General features: G+C 33.3%; 1 protein-coding gene across 3 annotated transcripts in view; it reads right to left on the bottom strand.

The window, feature by feature from the left end:
- The window catches only part of KIAA2026 (KIAA2026 ortholog), a 75,122-nt gene that overhangs the window by 36,090 nt on the left and 20,574 nt on the right, over nt 1-18,458 (bottom strand). For 2 of the 3 annotated variants that reach the window (XM_051987627.1, XM_051987619.1), the window contains exons 2-3: nt 14,744-14,944; nt 4,092-5,509 (exon numbers count right to left, since the gene is read on the bottom strand). In XM_051987627.1, coding sequence (XP_051843587.1) covers nt 4,092-5,509; nt 14,744-14,944 — 1,619 coding nt within the window. The remainder of the gene's footprint in view (nt 1-4,091; nt 5,510-14,743; nt 14,945-18,458) is intronic. The other variant, XM_051987635.1, reaches the window with a different exon arrangement.

The following is an 18,458-nucleotide window of genomic DNA, read 5'->3' as shown; positions in this document are numbered from 1 at the left end:
TAGCTCAATAGACAATAAGGAATAATTTAAGATTTGAGAAAGGGAGGCATAATCTGAACTTAGTTTATGGAAGATTAACCTGGCAACAGATGGAATGACAGGGGAAAATGAAGGGAGAAAATTAGGAAACTATTTCAAGAAAACTATGTATAGCACTAAACTGAGCTAAACAAAATCTTTTACTTTTTTTACCCTTTCAATTGAGTACAATGTATTTACATAAGTAACCTTAATTTATACAAATACCAATTTATAATATTCTATATAGTTTTAAAGTTCATCAAAATTATATCACCACAAAAGTCCCAACTTAAACATTTCCTTTTAGTAAGACTTATATAAGCAATTTATGAACTATTACAATTTCCAAATGTATCTTACTATAATCCAAATGTACATTTTGATAGATAGTGAACATACATGGCAGCATACATATTTTATGGTGCCCCTCTGTGGTATTTATGCAATGTCTCTGCTTTCAATGATACCCCACCCATACTCTTCCCTAAAACCATCAGTAACCTATATTGCCAAAAATGATCACAAGGTCACAGATTTGGAGCTAGAAGGGATCTTAGAAATAATCTAGCTTAACTACTTAATATTACAGACAAAAGAAACTAATGTTGAGAGATGCTGAGTGATTGCTTTGTGCTCTAATATACCTTATTCAAGTCCATTAAAGCAGAAACTATTCTGAACCACAACACAAAACTTAATCCACTTTTAAGATTTAAGTTTCATGTGTAGGGGAAAATATTACTGTTTGTTTCAGGATGGGCCTGAAGAACAGAAATCCTAACCCTTATTCTTAAACTAAAGTTGTTAGTGCTACAGTAGATGGAACTCCAAAAAGTCACCAGAATTCAAACAGCCAAAATCCTCATGATAGAGATGAGTCAATATAGAAATTGGAATCTCCCGCTATATCATAACTGAAACAGCCCTTGGGTATTTTAACATACAAAAAATGATATTGTAGTGTACAAACTGAGATATGAGACTCAAATGGAAAAGAGTGAAATAAACATTTATTAAGTGCTATCTGCCAGGTTCTATGCTAACTGCTGTACAAGTATTATCTCCTTTGAAGTTCATAATAACCCCACAGGTTGTTATTATTATCCAAATTTTAAAGATGAGGAAACCAAGGAGACAGTGATTATTAAATGACTTGCCCTGAATCACAAAGCCAATATGTCTAAGACAGGATTTGAACTTAGGTCTTCTTGACTGACTCCAGGCCCACCACTCTGTACAAATTTTTTTTTTAATATTTTACATATACATATACAAACAGGCATGCATGCCCACATGCATAGAGAAACATAGCTTTAAGCAAATATGAAGGGCAATGGAGGTGAATCTCTTTGTTCTACTTCCACTCTCATTCTGCCCAATAAGATTCCTTCTAAAAGATACCACTCTGATATTTATTCTCTTGCTCCATTCTTTTTCTATTGCACAAAATTTTTGTCCTTGCTCTCAGCAATCTCATGAACAAATCTACCATATTATTCATTGGTGTCAACTGTCAGGTCTAAACTAGCATAAATGTCAGAGAAATGCTCCATACTTTGTGGCATCTTAGACTCAAAAGCTACATTGGTACACAATTATTGGAGAACAAAAAATCATGCACCAATTCTCCCTTAAATGACAGAATTTCAGATTCATGACAGTCATACTTGAAGGGTAAACTTTAACCCTTAATAATTTCCCCTTAGGAGCTCAGTGTCATATGGCACTTAAGAGACACTACCCATTGCTCTATCCTTTAAAATGAACATTCAATTTTAAAAGCTGCTTTAGGCTCCTTCTACAGTGCAGCACTATAAACATTTTCTCCAATCTAGCAGGGCGTACTGTCATCTCCTATATACTAAGCTAAGAGCTCCTGGGCAATCTAACTTATTCCTACTCTACCACTTACTCTATACGACAGCTGACAGATTTTGTTTTGCCTTTCACTCTAACACTCACACCTACGTAATGCTTTTCCTGATCACTGTTCAAGCTTTAACTCAGAGAATCCTCTTGCCTAGACTATTCGTTTTGCTAGATCCTAAGAACTGTTCCTCCCATCCCTCCTACCTGCCCCAAATCTCTTGTCACCATCACAACTGCTTTGCCTATGCGTAGCATTTGGAGTCAGAGTTCGGCAACTTTGTTGTATAGTCTTGGGCTATTTAAGCTCTCTGGATCCATTCCTCATTGACAAAAAGAGGGTGTTGGCCTCCAGGAGTTCTAAGGTCTCTTCTAGCTCCAAATGTACAAGCTTTCTGAACTCCGTCTTGGCCATGTTGACTTTCTCTTTTTTTAAAAGAGATTTTTTCTAAAAAAAAAATCCTCAAAAGTGGTGTCTCAAAAGTCCAGTTTTCACAAGAGCTTAAGATCATAATCCTGAGTGTATCCATCCTGTATCACCATCTGCACCCTCCCTCCCATATACCAACCAAGCCATTCCTTCTACACACCATTTGTACCCTTTTATATATCTGGCACACACCCACTTCAAACCTTTCAATCAACTTCTAAATTCAAGTCTTCTTCAAAACAAACAATAGATGCCTATAATGCTAGTCTCTTGGGCATCTTTGATTACTTAAAATTCTCCTAAAATTCTGATTTCTCTAATTTGAGAAACTTTTAAGAAGTTAAATTAGCTCTAATAGAGTTAATTTCTTCAATGTTTCCTGAATACACTATGCTCAATCCTGTTTCCATTTATTTTTGCTTTGTTCACGCTGTTACTCACCTAACCAACTTCTATCTAGAATCTTCTCCACTGTTTAAATTCTCCTATCTTTCATGTATTCAGTAAATACTGGTAAACTTAACAGATTATTTACACTTGTATTGATCAATTTGGACATGTAATTCCCTAACCTCTTTCGAAAACACATATATATACTATATTCAATAAAAAATAAACATTTTTATTTTATTATTTGTTTGAGAGGATAGAGGTCATCCTCTCTATCCATCCTTATAATAGCTAAAATTGTTTTATACATCAGTACTGCATAACTGCTTTGTAAATGATGAGTGCAGGATGTAAGAATTATAAACTAAAATGAATTTTTCAAATTTTTTCTATAAATTTCATGTCTATCCACTCATCTTTTTGTATTAACCAGTGACAATTAAGATTTGGTAACATTTTGAAATTGGTGGCTAGTAATCAGGCAAATGGAGAACATATCTTCTATTTTGATCAAAATCTGGTTTCAATGTCCCATTGGAATATGAGTTCTTTAAAGTTATGCATAAATTCTCTCAGATTCTAACAGAAGGTTTGGGTATAGGATCTTGTGATGAGATAGAAAGGACCTGACAGAATTCTTGCTCTTTTGATAAAGATTTTATGAATTCAGGATTATTTCCATGTTACAATGAGACACTTGAACTGACTAAATGAAATAAAGCTAGATTCTCTTGGTTTACTGAAACAATCATTCATTTCAAAATATACCCAAATCTTAATTATTCCCTAGTAATGGTAGAACAGGAATTGAAGGGACAGTTAAAAGTACCCCAAAATTAATTTTAGTTCATAGTTCTGATCTTGAGCATATTTTTTTTTCCTATAAAGCCAGAGGAAATAAATAGTAAAAACTGGTTTGGGATTTATCCTACGTTCTTTCTTTTACACTTAAGTGAATAGTTAACAACTAGCTAACCAGTGAAATCAACCATTAAATACTGAGCAAACTGAAAAAAAAAAGGGGGGGGAGGGAATCCCTTGACAATATCAAAACATATTAACTGATTTCTGAGCAACTGACTTTATAAAATATTTTAGTGAAGTGTTAGTAATTTGGATCACAACTCTTTAGCAGTAAGAATTAAAGAGAATCCATTTTCAAAGTAAGATAAATTATATAACTTGCTTAAAAAGTATCAAGTTTAATTAGATGACAGAATAAAATTTAATTCCATATATGAAAAGTTATAATACATAGGACTATCCTAAAAAATGTGCAAAGGTAAATTTTATTTAGTGACTTAACAAGCTTCTCAAACTAGCTGATAGAACACCTTAGAAGTATAACTTCCTTGCATTTTTTCAAAATAGTACACCAGCTTACCAGATTTGTGCTTCTTGTGTTTAGCTTTCTTTTTGATGATAAATAACTTGTTCTGGATCTCAGGTTTATAAGACTTGAATGTAAGAGAATGAAGACCTTCACGTTTTCTCTGTAAATTTTCATTTAAGACATCTTTCAATTTCTTTTTTTTCTTTTTCTTCTTTTTTGCCCGTATTTTACTAAGTTTGAGTTTTTTATGATTCTGCAGTGAATGTTCTAATATGATATCTCTTGTAACTTTATGGCAGTTCACATCTAGATTATCACTGTGACTTCCATTTACATGTACTTGGCAAGTTTTAAGGGCATTCTCTTTTAAAGGACTAGGCTCAGTTTTTACTCTGGAAGCTTCGCCATATTTCTCCCTGTTTTCTATAACCCTCACTTCACCTGGGCTGAGGGGTTCCCCAAAGCCAGTAACTTCCCCTGGACTACTTGGTTTCTCTAAATTTTCTTTACAGCATCCCATTTTTTTACTTTCACAGGGCCTATGAATTTTAATTTCACAGTTATTTTTTATTTCCTTTTCCATGGCGACACCATGATTATCCAAATGCATTTTGGATGGGCAGCAAACAGTTTCAATACTGATCTGTTCTCTTTTGGAGACAGAAGGTAATTCTTCTCTGTTGCTACACCTATGCTCTCCATTGCTTTTGCTAGCATATTCACCCTTTAATTTCTCAAGCTTAATCCGAGGTACTCTTTGTATTTTAATGGGTGGAATCGGGAATTCAGGTGCCTGAAAGGGTCTCTGCTTGTAAATGCGTACATCTGCCCCACAAAACTGTGGGAAATGTACATAAGCATTCTCTAGGTAATCATAGCCAAGGATCACTTCTCTGCATTCATGGATAGGCTGTCCCAGTACAGCATCTTGAACTTCTTTTTGTGTTTCATATACAAAATCACAGAGGCCTTTCAGTAACCAAACTTTCTGGTAAAATGGGAGTTCATGAAATGGTTTGTCCTCTAAAGGGTTAACTTCTCCAAGAACTTTAAAAAACTGAGGGCACAATCCAAGCTTCTCAGCACAGCCATCAGGATTTTCAGTCTGCCCAACAACAGTATACCACTGCTGTACTTTCTGCCTCAGTGCTGCCTCCCAAGTTCTATAAGGCAGAGTGGGTCTCCTATGTAAGGTAGGTCTGCGATGAGGAGGACTTAACAAAGAAGTCATTATTTTTGACAAGAAAGCATTACACTGAGGCATCAGAAGACAACGTTCTAACTCATAAAAGACTATTTCGGGCAAATTCAAAATATGTTGGGCTAAACAAAGGAAATGCCCAATAGCTGGAATTTCCCACATGGTCTCCATGCAAGTTGGAGCAGCCTGAGCCAGAAGTTTTCTCTCCCATTCTTCTATTTCTTTTTGACTAGCTTCTTCTGCTTCTTTTCTTTCTTGATCCCGTAGCCTAAAAAAATTAAAAAAAAAAAAAATTAGATGACTATTTCTGAATAAAATAAAAGAACCTCACAAAATACAAAATTTGAAATATAAATGCTACTTAATGTCTGTTTTGGAAGGGAAAAAAAAAACACTCAAACTCCATTCTAAAATGCCCTGGCATTTTCTTAATATGTCCACTTCCTTAATAAAATCACAAAAATGGTTGTTTAATAAAGTTAGCTAAACCAAATACTAAAATTAATACACTAACATTTACTAAGCATTCACTATGTAACAAGGAATCAAGCACACTCAATTGAATGCTTATTTTTTTTAGATTAAGTTAATAGGCTTATATCTAAAGACTCAACCAAGATATGATTATAGGAATACTTATTAGATGGGAAAGTCCAAAATTTAGACTACATATCCCCTACTGGGATTTTTAATCATATGCATGATATTTATTCAGATCCCTAGTATATTGGACATATTGTTGCCAGACAAACTTTGCCCTAATTTGGAAATCCAGCTGGTAAATGACTACTGCCAACATTTTGACTACGTAGAAAATCAAAACTTGTAAATTTTTGCTTTTTCAAAAATTAACAGTCAATATTGTCTTGAGAACAACTCTGTGCAAGTAAGTAATTATTAGAAAAACTCAAATTAAGTACATAGGAAAAATGAAAGATCTGCAACCAGAGAAAAAACTGATAAATAAAACTATGTATAAAGCCGGGGGAGGTTGGGAGGGGGGTGTTAGAAAAAATGGGGGGTATGTAATGGTAGCCATCTCAAGGGTGGGAACTAAGAAAAAAGAGAAAATAATCCCATGATAACTATTATATATTTAAAAGGAATAGCAAGTTGTATATAAGAGATTTACAATTTATGTGCAATTATCCTTATTTGTTATATTATGGAAATGCTTGTTTTAGTCCATAAATTAAAAAAAATAAATAAAATAAAACCAGGAATCCCCATGAAGTAGCTTGAAAAAAGAGCAATGTATTTAGAATCAGAGGACTGGGTTTGATTCCCCACTCTATTTATTATATAGCATCTAACTTTTCATATGGCTGAAGTGGCCAAAGGGGTAAAAAGGAAGAGAAGGAACCACCTTTCAGGCCCCATCCTCCTCCCTCTGCCAGCCCTCCTCTCAGTCTCTCATACCATGCTTTTCCTCCATCCTCTCAGATGAAGACCTCATACTCCCCCACCCCACACCACCACCAGATATTTCCTGTTTATTTCCAGTTTCTCTGAAATATTTATCACACTGTTAAAAACAGACAAAAATCCTTTACTATTACTCAATGAAGTGGAGACCTCCTCACCAAGGAATTACAGAATTAGAGACTTCAGAGTTCAAATAGTTTAGAAGTTATTAATGTGGATAGATTTAGGGAATCCATGAAATTGTCTTAGCTAGTTGATTTGAACTCATCCGGGAAAGCTGAATACTTTCTATCTCCTCACATATCTTGGTTGTTAGCTTCCTAAAACGCAACTCTGCTATGTCCTTTACACTAAAAAAAAAAAAAAAAAAAAAAAATCATTGTTGTAAGCAAAGAAAATATGAAATATTCAATCATTTGATAGCACTGTTGACCCTTACCTCAGTAATATTGTGAAAAAAATAAAAAGACCTAGCCCAAAGAAGTCCCCCATTAATTCCGGTGATTTTATGCTAGATTCCGCATTGAGTGGAGATGGTTGGAGACTCCTTTAACTCTGTTTCTCAGACTAGTTAAGCATCTATCTCCTAACTCTGCTTCTCCCTGGGAAGCCACATAGATTATTTTTTCCAACAGAGTACTATTAAGTGTCAATTTGTTTGTTGTTTTTGTTATTTATTCTTCCTTCACTTTTTAAAATTATTAAAGCTTTTTATTTTCAAAACATGTGTATGGATAATTTTTCAACATTGATCCTTGCATAGCTTTGTGTTCCAAAATTTTCCCTTCTTTCCCCCATTCCCTCCCCTAGATGGCAAGTAATCTATGTTATACATGTTAAAATATATGTTAAATCCAATATATGCATACATATTTGTACAATCATTTTGCTGTACAAGAAAGATCAGATCAAAAAGGAAAGAAAATGAGCATGAAAACAAAATGCAAGAGAACAACAAAATGAGTGAAAATGTTACGTTGTGATCCACACTCAGTTCCCATAGTCCTCTCTCTGGGTATAGATGGCTCTCCTCATCACAAAATCATTGGAACTGGCCTGAATCATCTCATTGTTGGAAGAGAGCCATGTCCATCAGAATTGATCGTCATATAATCTTCTTGTTGCCATGTACAAAGATCCCCCGGTCATTTCACATCTTCATGTAAGTCTCTCCATCTCTCTGAAATCATCCTGGTGGTTGTTTCTTAGAGAACAATAATATTCCATAACATTCATTCATAATTTAATCAGCCATTCTCCAACTGATGGGCATCCATTCCAGTTTCCAGTTCTTGCCAGTACACAGAAGGGTTGTCAAACATTTTTGTACATGTGGGTCCCTTCCCTTTAAGATCTCTTTGAGATACAAGCCCAGTAGACTTTTTGAACATAGTTCCAATTGCTCTCCAGAATGGTTGAATTTATTCAAAGTTCCACCAATAATGTATGTATGTCCCAGTTTTCCCACTATCCCTCCAACATTTGGAGGAGCCATTTGCTAAAAACTTCCTTTTCTCTCTTCTTCCCATCACTCAGTTGCTTTCTCTTCTTGCCAAGTCCATCCCCTCTACATACATTCCTGATCTCATCACCTCCTATTTTCTTTAGCAGATTGTCTCTACTAAACATCCTGATCTCTAAAATTTTCAATTTTTCCCTATCTGTTAGCTTTTTCCATACCAACTAACCCTAACCCTAAATGCATAGGAACCATATAAACATAATTACAAAATACTCCTCACATAAAGACAATTCTAAGTAAATGGAGAAATATTAATTGTTCATGGGTAGACTTAAGCCAACATAATAAAAAATTACCAAACAAACTAACTTTATTTATTTATTCAGTGTAATACCAATCAAAAAAGTAAGGAATGTTAAGGGAATCAATTTAAAAACTTGGAAGAAGGGGAACTAGCAGATCTCAAACTAAACTATCAAGCTGTAATAACCAAAATAATTTGTACAACAATAATCAAAATGACTTGTACTAGATAAGAAAGACACTGAACAGTGGAAGAGATTAGATATAAAATGTACAGAAGCAAGTGAGTATAGTAATGTAACACTAAATAAATCCAAAGATCCTAGCTTTTAGGACAAGAATTTGCTACTTAAGAAAAACTCCTGGAAAAAATGGAAAGTAGTCAATCAATAAACTATGTACCAGAAAGACATTCTAGTCTGACAGAAGCTAGACACAGATAACATCTCAAGTTTTATACCAAGATAACTCAAAATGGGTACATAAAGGGTAATATAAACAAATTAATGGAGCATGTAAGAAATTACCTGTCAAGTCTATGAATGAAAAACATTCATGACCAAAAAAACATATAGGGAACCTCAACAGGATTAAATAGAGTAATTCTGATTATGTGAAATTAAATTTTTTTCACAAATAAAATGAATGCAATTAAAATTTAGAGAAACAGAAACTGGGGGGAAAATCTGTAGCATGTTCCTCTGATAAAGATTTCATTTCTAAAACACAAAGGCAACTGATTACAATTTACAAAAAGTTATTTCCCAAATGGGCAAAGAATATGAATTGACAATTTTCAGATGAAGAAACCAAAGCTATGGTGTATGAATGCTATGAAATACAATTGCAAAACAATCATTTTTGAAAAAAATAATCAACTTTGAAAGACATAGTAACTCTGATCAATAATTCTAAAGAACTTGGGATAAAACGTGATGTCTACCTCCAGACTGAGAAATAGTAAATTTAGAGTAGAGTCTGAAGTATGTTTTCTTCCATTTCCTATTCTGTTTTCTTGCTTTATTGTTTTTTCTTGGGGAGGGAAGAAGGTGAGATGAGGAATCATGTCTACTGTGGACATTTGTCTGACATGACTCTTATGCAAATTTGTTATATTTGTTACAGGTTATGTTTTTCTTGCTTTCTCAATATGTGAGAGAGAAGGGATATAAGAGAATTTGGAATTGAAAATAAAACCGAATTAAAAAAAAAAAAAAAAAAGAGCGAGATGAGTAGAACCAGGAAAACAATTTATATAAAGACAACAACACTAGAAAAAACAATTTTGAAGGATTTAAGAACTTTTATCTAAGGAGCAAACAACCCTATCATATGAAGATGTATGATGAAGTATTGTGCCTTAAGAAAATCATTTTAGTAGCTGAATAGAGGATGGATTGAAATGGAAAAGATACCCAAGGCATGCAGACCCAACAGCAGGCTACTAAAATAGTGATGAGGGTCAGCAACAGAGTGGGGGCAATGTTAGAAGAGAGAAGGGGGCACACATAAGAGATGCTGCAGAGACTGGATATGGAAGATGAGAAAGTGTAAGGAATCCAGGATGACATGAGTTTTAAAAGTCGGAATGACTGTAAGGATGATGTTTATCCTCCACAGGGTTTAGGAGGAAACATAATGAGTTATTTTGGATATTTACTGAACATCAAGTTTAAGATGTCTGAAAGGCAATGGGAGATGCGAGACTGGTGCCTAACAGAGTTGGGGTCAGAACAGCAAGACTTGAGGAGAATCAAATGGTAATTAAACCCCTGGGAAAACTGATGAGATCACCAAGTGAAGTATTACTACAGAAAAGAAAAGGTCCAGGACAGCATTACAAAATAGAAATTCCCCATTTCATATGAAACACACTTTTTTGTTCTGCTTTATATATGGAGATGTATTTTTTGGGAATTTTTGGAAATAAAGTGAGAATTTTTAAAATTAGATTAAGAAAATATATGTTTGTTGACAGACTGACTCTAAAAGTAAAAGCAAAAGTCATCATAGCTATTAGCCACAGGTCAGGGTCAAAAAACTGATCCAAGCCTAGCTGACCAGCATCCTCATATGCTTATCTTTCATACCTATTCCACCACCCTATTCCCCAGAAACCACAGAATAGGAACAGGATTTTTTTTTCTCCTTACCTGTTTTCACCAACTATATAGGAGCACAACTGCCTGCAGCTCCCATCTCTCATTTTCTCATCTTCATTTTCCTCAACCCTATCCTATCCCATTCTAAACTTCCCTCAAAAATTCCTGTTATCTAGCAATAACTACTAGATCTATATTCCAACGATATCATGAAAAAAAGGAAAAGATTTACATATACAAAAACATTTAGAGCAGTACTTTTTGTGGTAGCAAAGAAGTGGAAATTGAGGAAATGCCTGTCTGTGATGACCGCATATTTAAAAATCAGCCGTAGTCAGGAATTCAGGTTAAGGGAAAAATCTTCAATCTTTATTCTTTTTGAGATGAAGGGGGATTGCAATAGCAATGTGGGCAGCTGCGACAGGAAGCCAGCAAGCAGAGGTGAAAGAGGATTGCAGGTGAAAGGGGGATTGGAGGTGAAGGGGGGTTGCGATAGCAATGTGAGCAGCTGTGTCAAGACGCCAGCCAGCAGCCTCTCTTTCCACTTCCTTCTCCACTCCCCTGCCTCCACCCACCAAAATCGTCATTTCATATACAACACATCAGGACTTACACAAAGAGTCGGCCGGGGCCATTCTTTCTCCAAGCATATATAGTAATAGAGTATGGTCCAATTACTATTTAGCCTCACGTGCTTGGGACCTCAGTGCATCAACTCAAGCCTCAGCCCATTACACCCATCAACTGAGGAATGGCTGAACAAGCTATGGTATATGAATGAAATGCAGTAATATAGTGTGCTATTAAAAATATATATGTCAACAGGTAGATTTCAGAAAAACCTGGAAAGTCTAACATGAATTGATGCTGAATGAAGTGAGCAGAACCAGAAGAACACTGTACACAGAACAGCAACACTGTGTGATTGATAATCAACTCTGACTAATACAATATCCAAAACAATGCCAAAAGACTCATGATGAAAAATGCTGTTCCTAGGTACAGAAAGAACTACGGAATATGAAGGCAGATCAAAGCATATATTTTCACTTTGGGCTTTTTGTGTGTGTGTGGTTTTCTTCTTTTGTTCCATTTCTTCTTTAACTACACAACTAATCAAGAAATATGTTTAACTTGATTGCACATGTATAACTCTGTGTCTGGTTGCTTGCTATCTTGGGGAAAGGGAAGGGAAGGGAAAGAAGGAAAGGAGAAAAATTTGTAACATAAAATCTTATTTAAAAAACGAATGCTGAAAATTATCTTTATCTGTAAAAAAAAAAAGTATTACTACTTATAAAAAATAACAAATTCCTGTTTCATAGTAGTTAGATAAATTCACCTTTATTCTGAACCATTTTCTTTCACACGTCTATTTACTAGCCTCGATGAAACTCGGTAATACCCAAAGACACTACTTTTCTACCCATCCAACTCCACACTGACTACTTTTTTTTCTACTCTTAACACAATGGTCACAGAAGGTCTTCCTGACTCTAGGCCTAGTCCTGGGCCACCTAGCTGCTTCAGTCATACCTATCTGCTGCTAAATGAATGTTCAAAATGATGATCCTGTATCTCTAACTGTGTGATCCTAGATCATAAAAGATTAAATAAAGACTATTATAGCCTTACATTTTCAACAAAAATTTTAAAAAGAAAATGTATACTCTAATTAATGCTGTATTAACCAAATTTGTTAGAAGAGATTGGGCTATCTTTAAGAAATTATTTAGTGCCTTTACTGACCGTTTCCTTTAAACAAGGGCCCATCTTTTATAGTTATAATCTATTTCTGGGGATGGCAACATGGCTGTGAGTCCATAAATACTACAGTCTTCAAAAAAAATTAAAGTTGAGGGTCACCTAAAAGGCAATGAAGATGAACACTACTTTCATCAGCAGTTCACCTTTTCTGGTGTTCATTTTCTTTGATTACATTCTTTTTTTTGCTTCTCTTACACATTTGGTGATGTGATGTACTGAAAGTAGTAAACATGAGACAGAATTAACAGAATAATAAGCTGTATCTCTTATTGAGATACAAAACAAGAAGGTTCTCAAGGAACTTTTTGATTGTTCTACAGAGAATCTGCAGGAAAATATGGGTAGATTGTGTGCTCTATTATTTAGAAAGGACCTGCTTTGAGGAGATCATAAATCCATCAAAGTAACCCTCCCCCAAATAAAATCAACTTCAATGATTCACTCCCATGGATTCTAGTCAATAAATGCATGCAACACTATGGTCTAGAGGCAGTCAGGTGGCACAATAGACAGAACATTGATCTTGGAGTCAGAAGACCTGAGATCAAATATGAATCCTGTCTGCATTCATTTGCTCATCTGCAAAACAGAAATCATAACAGCACCCATCTCTCATGGCTGTTGTGATAATTCAATGAGAAGTATTTGTAAAACACTTAACATAGTGCCTAGCAATAGTGGATATTATAAAAATGGGATTTTCTTAAATATATGCACCTAAATTTCTAAAATGGATAAATTAGGAAGTTATTGGTTTTACATAGTATTTTCACTAATAAAACAATATTTCACTAATAAAGCAATCCTCCCTAGTAAAATATAATTAGGTTTATAAAAATTTCATCTATATATATTTTTCAGAAGGTGTAACTATATACCTTTTGGTAATACTAAGTTTTTTTGGGAAGTATGGAGATTAGTTGGTATAGATCAGAGACTGAATCAATGTAATCCAAGGAAGAAAACACTTTCTGACAATACAGACCAGTAATAGTTCAGCAACTCAAATATTTTAAAGAATTGCATGGCACACTGAAAGGTTAAGTGAAAGGAATTGCATAGCAATTATGTATCAGAGACGGAGCTTAAACCTTAAAGTATTTCTGATTCCAAATGATTTCTCTAACCTAGGAACAAAGTTATAAAATGCCAAATGTTACCTCATTGCTCCAAAAGTTTGTCAAGTTATATGAAATATTCATTTTAAGTGAGGTATAAAAAATTTTCATATATGTTTGTACTTCTACATCTTTCTCTTAAATATGCCATATAACTATTATATTGTAAATTAATAGCCACAGAAAGGGAGAGAATTATATAATTCTTCATATAGTAATTTTATTCTATAACACTTTTCTAAACAGACAAATTAGGTAGTATTATTACTGAAATTACTGAAATCAATCATAGCCTTTATGATGAATGTTAAAGTCATCCTTTAATAATAAAACCTTATGTTGCTTTTCTCAGATTTCTATATTTGAACATTTATTTGTTAGTGTTGATGGAAACTAAAAGATAATTTATCAGTAACATTGAAGTGAAAGTAAATTTCAAAGTTTTCAAAACATTAATATAAGAATAATTTGTAAGTTTCCTATACATCTATATATATAGATAGATAGATAGATAGACATATAGATATATATAGATATATATATAGTATTAAATCGTCAAGTTATTTGAACATTTAGAAAAAAAATCAGCTCAGAAAATTATTCTGCCTTTGGCTATCAGAAAGAAAAATAAATATATATTTGATTAAAAAGAGTCTCAAGGTTGAGATATATATAAACTCTTTCAAAGAAACAAAACAAACAAACAAAAACTCAAAGCAAAACTGATTCACAGCTACATAAACAAGATAACATTTATAAACCACTTTTTAAAATCACTAGCAGTTCCCTGTGGCATCAACAAGGTTCTGTAAGTAGCCCCAAATCAAGGAAATTCATCTCCCCATAAGCAAAAAAAAAAAAAAAGAGTCATTTTTGGTTTTATCCCTGGAATGAATGGAGTGATCTTGGGTTTTTTACTTAACCTCTCAAGCCTTTTGCTTCCATATCTATACAAACCAGTTAAATGCAAGAGACCCTAACAGCTCTAAAATTCTGTGTTAAAGCTATACAAATTGTGCAAAATTGTGCCATTTTAAACATGTATTCAATCAAAAAGCTAGGCAGTTGATAACATTTTGAAATCAACTAGTCTATAATTAGTTGTTTAGTTTTTTCAGTTGTGAATTGATTGAAATTTTAGATAACCTATTTTCAATAAAAATTTCCTTGTGCTGGTCCATTTCAAGTATATATTCCAGTGAGAATAAATTTGGGTACAATGGAAATTTGGTATGGGTATATTAAAGAAGTATGTATCTAATTGTTCAAAAAGAGACCAGACTAAAAATTTGAACATATATTAGCCTAAGAATTTTTCTATTTACCTTTTCTCTTCTTTTGCTCTTAGCTGTTCTTCCTGTCTCAAAACTTGAACCATTATAGACTCAAAAACTCCACTTGTCAAGCCTGCCAAACTTCGAGGTGTAGAGCGACGCCTTGTTGATGTACATGCTGCTCCTTTCTCATCCTCTAATCCATAATAACCTCTGGATGTAACTGCTATTGTTGTCTTTTCTCTCAAGTGCCTGGCAAAAAGAAATTAAGTTAGTTCATAAGAGGACACCTTTAAGGTCCACAAAATTTCATCACCTTCTTTTCCTCATCAAACAACTACATATTTTTCAGTGTAACATCTTAAAAGGAAATCAGTTAAAACATAAATATAAGGTAGGATTTCCATCTTCCCTATGGAAAGTTTCTAATTTTCCTCAATTCTGCCAAGATATTATTATCTCTTTATTTTTAACATACATTTAAATTTTATGATTAAGGTTAGGATGACCTCAATGAAAATTTAATTTTCTTCAACATTCCAAAATAAGATATCTCAACAGTTGGAAATATTTTTCAACTCTATCACATTTCTCAATGTGTTTGTACAGATATAAAATTATATACTATACATTACTAACACTACAACAGGAAAATTCAAAGATAAACCTTCAAAGAAATAAGCAAATTAACTAAACTCTACAAACATGTAAGAATATGGTATTATGAATAAAAATATCTGCCTAATTTTTAAAAATAAGAGTCAAATGTGAAGAAATATTGATTTCCTCCTACCTTACCATAAATGCCTTCTTACTAGATGTCTAATGAAGTACTAGAACCCTAATTTAATTCTACAAGTAGTCTTATTTATTGACAGTTTTTTTTTTTTAATGGCCCAGAGAAATCTCATTTTTAAAAATCTACTTACTTTGTTTTTTAAAATTAGACTTTTTGAATTTGTGTCTACATAACAATTTAGTGATATGGAAAAATAATTACTTCTAACTGGTAAACTGAAGAATATTAGAAATCTAAAGAAAACTTTGGGGTTTTTTTCCTTAAATAATTCATTTTCACTTATATTTACATGTATTTGGAAAAATAAAAATAAAATATTATTTTTAAAAAAATCCATTCTACTTGACATTTCTGGAATTTTTTTCTGTCTCCCCTCCCCTCTCCCACTTTAATTTTTTTCCCAAATGTTTTACTTTTTTCTAATTACATATAAAAAACTTTAACATTCCTTCTAAAAAATTTCAAGTTCCAAGTTCTCTCCTTCACTCTCCTCCATTAAGAAAGCAAGCAATTTGATGTTTTATATATATATATGCAAGTATGCAAAAAAATTTCCTTATTAGTCATGTTGTACAAGAATACAAGAAAAGAGACTAAAAGGAAAGTTATTTTTAAAAAGTATGCTTTAAATCCCATCAGTTCTTTCTCTAGAGATAGATAGCATTTTTCATCATGAGTCCTTTGTAATTGTTTTAGATCACTGTATTGATGAGAATAGTTAATTTTTTCATAGTATATCAATTTCACAGTATATTACTATTACCAAGTACAACGTTATTCTGGTTTCTCACTTCACTTTGCCATCAGTCAGGTTAAGTCTTTCCAGGTGTTTCTGAAAGCATTCTACTTATCTTTATTTAAAAATACCACAGTAGTATTCCATCACGGTCATGTATCACAACTTGTTCAACCATTCTCCAATTGATGGGCATCTCAAATTTTTTTATCGTCACAAAATGAACAGCTATAAATATTTTTGTATATATGGATTTCTGGAATTTTTTCAATGGCTATTTCTAAACTGGTAAAGTCAATATTTTAAGAGAGAAGCATCCCAAATGAGTAGGACAGAATTTCCATAATTTAAAACAGAAATGATTTTCTTTCCTTCTCAGGTCAATTTGTATAAAATCAATTTCAACTTCATTAAAACAAGAACGATCTGTCTTAGACGACTTCCTCTACTCTGATCCACAGTACTAGTGAAATATTACAGAGAAATTTGATAACAGTAATTTCACCAATAAAAGGGTTTCAAAGCATGTATACTATGAACAATTAATTTTCTTTAAAAAAAATTCTGACATTAACAAATGCCAACTAAAATGAGCATTTCTATATATATGATAGAACTGAAAAAGACTATCATACAAGAAGCTAAAACTCTCCATTATGTATAGCTTGCATTTCTTTTTAAGGATATAATAAATTCATCATGTAACTTTTAAAGTTGTCTGTGTCTACCAAAAAGTTATTAGAAACAATCTACACCTTCAGCAAAGTTGCAGGATATAAAATAAACCCACATAAGTCATCAGCATTCTTATATATCACTAACAAAACCCAACAGTTAGAGATACAAAAAGAAATCCCATTTAAAGTAACTACTGATTGTATAAAATATTTAGGAATCTATCTGCCAAGGGAAAATCAGAAACTTTATGAGCAAAACTACAAAACACTTTCCACACAAATTAAGTCTGATCTAACCAACTGGAAAAATATTAAATGCTCTTGGATTGGGCGAGCAAATATAATAAAGATGACAATACTACCTAAATTAATCTACTTATTTAGCGCTATACCAATCAGACTCCCAAAAAACTACTTTGATGAATTAGAAAAAATAACAACAAAATTCATATGGAAAAACAAAAGGTCAAGAATTTCAAGGGAATTTATGAAAAAAAAATCAAATGAAGGTGGCCTAGCTGTACCAGATCTAAAATTATATTATAAAGCAGCAGTTACTAAAACCATCTGGTATTGGCTAAGAAATAGACTAGTTGATCAATGGAATAGGTTAGGTTCAAAGGACAAAACAGCCAATAACTTTAATAATATAGTGTTTGACAAACCCAAAGATACCAGTTTCTGGGATAAGAATGCATTATTTGACAAAAATTGCTGGGAAAATTGGAAATCAGTATGGCAGAAACTAGGCATTGACCCACACTTAACGCCGTACACCCAGATAAGGTCAAAATGGGTTCATGATCTAGGCATAAAGAATGAGATGATAAATAAATTGGAAGAGCATAGGATAGTTTACCTGTCAGACCTGTGGAAGAGGGAGGAATTTATGACCAAAGAAGAACTAGAGATCACTATTGACCACAAAATAGAAATTTTTGATTATATCAAACTGAAAAGTTTTTGTACAAACAAAACAAATGCAAACAAGATTAGAAGGGAAAAAATAAACTGGGAAAACATTTTTACAATCAAAGGTTCTGATAAAGGCCTCATTTCCAAAATATATAGAGAACTGACCCTAATCTATAAGAAATCAAACCATTCTCCAATTGATAAATGGTCAAAGGATATGAACAGACAATTCTCAGACGAAGAAATTGAAACTATTTATAGACATATGAAAATATGCTCCAAATCATTATTAATCAGAGAAATGCAAATTAAGGCAACTCTGAGATACCACTACACACCTGTCAGATTGGCTAGAATGACAGGGAAAGATAATGGGGAATGTTGGAGGGGATGTGGGAAAACAGGGACACTGACACATTGTTGGTGGAATTGTGAACACATCCAGCCATTCTGGAGAGCAATTTGGAACTATGCTCAAAAAGTTATCAAGCTGTGCATACCCTTTGATCCAGCAGTGTTTCTACTGGGCTTATACCCCAAAGAGATACTAAAGAAAGGAAAGGGACCTGTATGTGCCAAAATGTTTGTGGCAGCCCTGTTTGTAGTGGCTAGAAGCTGGAAAATGAAAGGATGTCCATC

Source organism: Antechinus flavipes, chromosome 1 (assembly GCF_016432865.1).
Source record: "Antechinus flavipes isolate AdamAnt ecotype Samford, QLD, Australia chromosome 1, AdamAnt_v2, whole genome shotgun sequence".
NCBI lineage: Eukaryota > Metazoa > Chordata > Mammalia > Dasyuromorphia > Dasyuridae > Antechinus > Antechinus flavipes.
This window is presented reverse-complemented; position numbering and strand designations above follow the sequence as displayed.